Source organism: Vigna unguiculata, chromosome 7 (genome assembly GCF_037176805.1).
Source record: "Vigna unguiculata cultivar grain cowpea cultivar isolate G323 ecotype 2 chromosome 7, ASM3717680v1, whole genome shotgun sequence".
Taxonomy (NCBI): Eukaryota; Viridiplantae; Streptophyta; class Magnoliopsida; order Fabales; family Fabaceae; genus Vigna; species Vigna unguiculata.
The window spans coordinates 39,114,237-39,120,444 of record NC_140798.1 but is presented as its reverse complement, the minus strand read 5'-3'; the positions used below and the strand labels follow the sequence as shown (position 1 = coordinate 39,120,444).

Below are 6,208 nucleotides of genomic sequence, written 5' to 3'. Positions count from 1 at the left end.
TATATGTTACGATGGTTGAGTTCCATGCTGTCGAAATTGTAGAAGTAGAATATTCGTTATTGAGTTACGATAATGTGAGATGAGGAAGTGACAATGTCGTGTCTCACATTCATAGTTTTGTTACTCCTTTAATTATATTTGTATGCACTAATTAGTTTCAGGTTGTCTGATTTGTTTCAAGATATTTATGGATAATGAAATCGAATAAGTATATTTATTTAACATGTTTTTGTTATATGGTAATTTATCGTATAATTTGGTCATGACAGTCATAAATTATTTCATAAATTTAAATCTAAACTCTGCTTAACTGTTTCTCTTAAATAATTTAACGTAAAAAATATGGGGCAGAGGGAGTGAAAGAGAGATATGGAAGCAAAATAGAAACGCCATTAGAAGCATTTGATTGATATACAGAATTTGATGCTACAAAGGGAGTTTTGCAAGAGATGCAAAGAAAGAAAATGCATGGAAAGAAAAAGGGAAAAGAAAAGGCAGAAAGATAAAGTAGAAGACGATGGAGGAGAAGAAGTGGAGTTTAGACACGAGTTCCAGTAGCAGAAACAGGCGCAGGCTTGTGCATTGCATCTCCTGTAGTGGCTCCCATAGGATAGTCATTGTCACGGTAGCCGGGACCATATCTGCTGCTATATAACCCCGCGTGTATCAGCAACACGTACAACAACTGTGTGAATGTGAGTATGATTATGAACGCCTCCACCATCTTCAACCTCCACCCTCTGTGCCCTCCGATGTTTATTTCCTTGCAAGCCAACCTGCAACATATACATAACTCAAATCACTTTCTTACTATCTAAATTCAACTCTAAATTCAATTATTTATACCCATGCATGCTTTACTTTACCCGAATGCTAGAGCAGTCACACCCCAAGCAACCACTGATGCTGCTCCTGCAGATGCTAAACTGTCACTCCTCCATGTCCTCATGTGATTGCCACCCAAAAACTTCGACACTATGCCCAGAATCGCTGCTAGTATAGAGAAGGTTAAGAAAAACATGGTTGCACCGTTTCCTCCGAAACCTGCAACCACCACAGGGTCATTTCATTTAACGTTTTAGCCTCCGCTGCAAAACAAAAAGAGGTGTAGAGATACGAAGTGTGAGCTTACTAGGGTGGTAAGTTTGGCCATTGATAAACCTGTTCAGACACCAGCTAGAAAAACCTAGAACTATGAAGTACATGATCAGGTTAAGAAACAGCAGAGGAGCTGCCACGTTCCTTCCCACTGTGGCCATTGCTCAGAGCAGCTACTGATTTTTTCACTAATTTTTAAGATAATAAAGTGAGGGAATTTGTTCGTGTTTGGATAAGGGTAAGGTGCATTGTGAACCCATATATATAGATAGGGACTCCAAAGGTTGTCGAAGACACGTGTCACGCAGCAAACTCTTGCATGTTTGGTTTCGGGTACAGGTGGCAGGACTAGGACACTTGTCGTTCTTTTGTTATTGTGTTTAGCACATTTTTTTTCGGCTGATCTCTGTTCAAATTGGAATCCAGAAGTTTGATAAATCGGTGCATTATCCAGAAAGAAAAAGAATAAAACAAAACGCTTTGGTTTTTCATGTACAATCGAAACAAGAACTTTTGTTGTTAGAAACATATTTAAAATTATGCTTATTTTCCTTAAAAATGATAATTATTTTCTTTGATGCTTATTTTTTATGTATTCATTATAATTTAATATTTTACCAAGTAGAAAAAAGAATTTGTCGCGATACATCTTTTTCTGTTTTAAAACACAAATGAAAGTCCGAAAACTGAAATATAAAATAGTATTTAAATTTCTTGCAAGATTTTGAGTCAATAATAAAAAAGATATTGATGTATTATTTATTTATCAGAGTGGTGCAGTGCAGGGTGGATATGTATTGGTTGAACACCTGTGCAGATGTTCAGTCCAGAAGCATCCTTATCCAATTGGGCAAATATAATATGATGAGAATTTGAAATATTGTGTTTTGGAAGTCACCCACCGTTTCCAAGGTTGAAACTTAAAGCTAGATTTTTTATGTTTACTTACGATAATCGTGTTTATCTGGTGATATTTGAGAATGATATTAACACAAAAAAATCTTTTAACGTATGATATTTTTGACTTTTAATGTCTGTCTAAATATTGACGTTGTACTGGGTAACATTAAAACAATGTCAGAAAACAAAACAGACCTCACTTAACGTCAGGGCAATAGGGATCCGACATTAAAAGCAGTATACGTCAATTTTCGCGCTAAATGGAACAAAAAAACAGAGTAATTTGACTTCTGTTGGGCGCTGATAGACGTTAAATAACGTCGGCCACAGTAAGCTCAGACGTTAAATAATGTCTGTCAGAGCACCACCAGACGTCAATCTGCTCTGTTTTTTTCTTTAATTTGGTTGTTTTTACAACATTCCCACACCTGAAAATTAGCAAATTCTCAGAACAGTTTCATAATAATTTCAGCACAATTATGGAGTTACAGTTATATCTAATAACACTTAAGTTTCAACATATATTCTAAACTAATATACACAATTTCCATTAATCTTCTTGCTTGTTACACTAAACATTACAAATAAAATAAACACATATCAAAATCATAAGTTGACATACAAAAATTAAGAACTTTAAACTAAATGAGTTCTAACCTTTGAATATAATACTTTAAGTTGTTGGCCTCTAGGCTTACTCACAATTCTAATGAAATTTTGGAAACATAAAACATATGTTAGTTTTTATAACTAAGTAGATACATAGGTTATGATTGAAAAAAATTAATACTTACTCTTGTAACATGTTTTTCAAAGCAGATGGAATCTTCCTATGACATAAATAAAACCATACAACCGTGCATTGTCTTGGAATGATGACACATAGTTGCCAATGATACCTACCGTTAATCACAAGTACTTAGCAGAAATAATTAATAATACTTCATAAAATATTACTAGAAAAAAAACATACGCATCAATGTATGGCGCAAAGTAGATTTCTCTATTTGACTCAACCATCCATGTTTGCAAATAAAGTTTGATGTGGTCATGTGAGTTTCCTGAAGGTTGAATGGTTTGAGGTTCAATGAATCCATATACGGCAGATCGACCTTGGTCCACATTGAATCTATAATAAATCTACATACATAAAATAAAAATTAATGCAACAATAATATTAAAAAATCAAATACAATTAGTCCAATTTTACAAATAACAATAAATATAATTTTATTTCGTAATTTTACAAATATTATTATAAAAATTCAATTAAAAAAAGAAATAGGCCAAAAAAACTAAAAAAAAAAATAGTCTAAGATAAAAATTATAATTGCAAATAAAAAAATACAAGCAATTACATACATACAATGAAAAAGAGATAACAAGTAAAATAATCTCAAAACGAAGCAAATGGGGATGAAAACGCATAATATTCGATTGAAAACGCCTAAAATCAACCCACAATCAAATACTAACTAGTTTGGTGGTGAAAAATGTTCGAAACTCACCTAGAGGAGGTTGGAATAATGGTCACCGACGGGAAGGATCGCGAAACACTGCAAATGAGGATGGAAACGGAAAATATTCGGTTCAAAACGCCTAAAATCAATCCATAATCAAATCCCAACAAATTTGGTGGTGAAAAACATTCAAAAATTACCTGGAAGAGCTCGGAATGGTGGTTGCCGATGGAGAAGCTTTGCGAAAAATTGGTGGCGTGACGAAACAATTAGGGTTTATGCGTTTCGCGTAGAGAAAACTCAAAAATTAATGTCGAGGCTGCGTGGTCAAAGATTACTTAACGTCTGTGCAGAAGGGGTCAGACGTTAAATTAAGTCGGGGCAGAGTAGGTCAGACGTTAAATTAAGTCGGGGACAGAGAGCTCAGACGTTAATTTTTACATAACATTGGGGTACTGTGGGTCAGACGTTAAATTACGTCTGTGTTGAAATGAGCAAACGTTAAAAAAGTCAAATAATTTACAAAAATGCCACCGATTATTTTTAACGTGGGACTTTTTCTGGACAGACGTTATATGGGTGACGTTATAGGGCTTTTTTGTGTTAGAAGAAAAATTGTGAAATTGACTTATTTTTTATTTCTCCTCAATTGTGAAATTTTTGGGTGATGACAAAAATCACTCGTAGTTTCAACTTATTTATATTTTTAAAATTATATATAATAATAATTAAAAAAATATTTATCAAAATTTTTTAAATATATTATATTTTTATTAAAATATTTTTTTCAATTATTTATTTAAATATTTTTACAAAATAAATTTTACTCGTCTAAATATAATTTTAAAGTGCCGATAATCATGTTTTAATTGAATTTAATTTTTAATCTACCACATTTTCTTTAAATTAAATTTTAATTTTAATTTATCACACAACACTCACCTATTTTCACAAATTATACTTTTAAATTCAATTATTTTTATCCCTAAATCTCTTAAAAAAACAGCTTAAACTTCATTTCATAATACTTCTTCTAGATATTAATTTTCACAAGAACAAAGTTACTTTATCTTTTCGATAACTATAGAGTGATGTTAAAAGGATCTATATATATATATATATATATATATATATATATATATATATATATATTAAATATTAAGAAATTGTGTTAAAAGTAATTATATAATATGATATTATAAAAGAATTTACACTCTTTACATAATCCTTTTATTGTTTGAAACCATTTCAATCACTAAATAAGGCTTTGTGGGCAGCGCTTTAGTTATTATGGTTTCCGTCTCTTCCCTAAATGAACAGCCAAACATAAAATAGAGACGAAAATTTATCATTTAGTCATATCTAGCATAACTAGAGAATAATCATCATATATAAAAGGCCAATACATATATATCAGAGGATTTAATGTGTCACTGTTATGAAAAAGTAGAGATACTTTTCTTGGAAGGCTTGGGAGGAAGTTTCTTGAGAGTTGATTTAGAAGTTGGACACTTGGATGCACCATTTCTAGCTTTGGCTTTGGGGTACCCTCCATTTTAGGTCTTTCTCACCCTTTAGGATGCCATCTTGCTCAAAATATCCAAAATAAATTAATTAACAATCATTATAGGATATACATTTGTAACTACATGAGTTTTTCTTTTTATTGGAAAATTTAATTTGAAAGTTATTAAAAACTACTGTAATTGGACGAAGGACTAATTTGTATGTGAATTATATAAGAAAATGTTTTTGTTGTAAAATTATTGAAAGGGATATGAGGTTTTTTTTTTTTTTTTATTATAGCAATAGTTGATTGCGTATTTAATTATTAATGAACTTTGTACACAAAACTTATTTACTTGTAATTATAAGTCATAAGCTTACCATAATTTTTCGAATATAATTCTTCTCGAAATAATATTATTGCTTTAAATATTCAAGTCTAAACAAAAAATCCAATCTATTGGAAATCTATATTTTAATTGAAACTAGCAAATCAACCATTTAAGTTTAGTTGAACCAGATTTCAGATTCATCTGAAAGCACAAAGTTAGAACTGTTTTTCTAGAGGACCATTTAAAATTATAATACTAATTACCCAGTATTATTTAATAAAAATATATTGTTTTGTAGTAATTGTGGCCAGTAATGTTATTTTATATTTTCTTAAGCCCAAATTTAAAATAAAAGATAATTAGTTATTATGTTTGATGATCTTAGTAAAATTTTAAATCGAATCTGTCCCACAATATCCATTCCAATATTTTTCATTAACCCTTTTAAACTCATATTTGCCCGAACTCATCCAAGGCAATTGCTTCCTCTGCACTCTATCAATTCAAAAGATGGAAGTGGGGTTGTTATGGAGTGATAAAGGGTATTTAAATGTTTTCTTATATTTCAGGAAGAAATTGATGGGTGCACGAAGCAATTGGCCTCAGCCAAAAATCAATTTTAACATGTGGTTTGATTGGGCCTGATCCATATGTTTGATTGTTCCATCCCATTAGAGGGTCAGTTTTTCCCACACCTCTATAAATTTCTTCATGCACCTATATATAATTTCTTTTTTCTTTTTTTAATTACACAATTCAAAAATTAAAAATTATTTTAAATTTTAAAACTTTTTTTCTAGAATATTAATTTTTAAATTTTACAATAAGCCTTTGTAAGAGAAAAATTAGTTCCCAAATTGCATAATCATCCGAAAGCTAAAAAACAACTACCACGTACATTTCAGAAAGGTT

At 31.0% G+C, this 6,208-nt stretch overlaps 1 protein-coding gene across 1 annotated transcript; it reads right to left on the bottom strand.

Moving 5' to 3' along the window:
• Positions 1 to 370: 370 nt before the first annotated feature.
• LOC114190884 (AWPM-19-like family protein) lies at positions 371 to 1,330 on the bottom strand. The gene is made up of 3 exons (XM_028079955.2): positions 1,133 to 1,330; positions 867 to 1,044; positions 371 to 776 (listed from the first exon to the last, which is right to left on the bottom strand). The coding sequence occupies exons 1-3, from the start codon at positions 1,257 to 1,259 to the stop codon at positions 539 to 541; spliced, it is 543 nt and encodes a 180-aa protein (XP_027935756.1). The 5' UTR covers positions 1,260 to 1,330; the 3' UTR covers positions 371 to 538.
• Between the last annotated feature and the right edge of the window lie 4,878 nt (positions 1,331 to 6,208).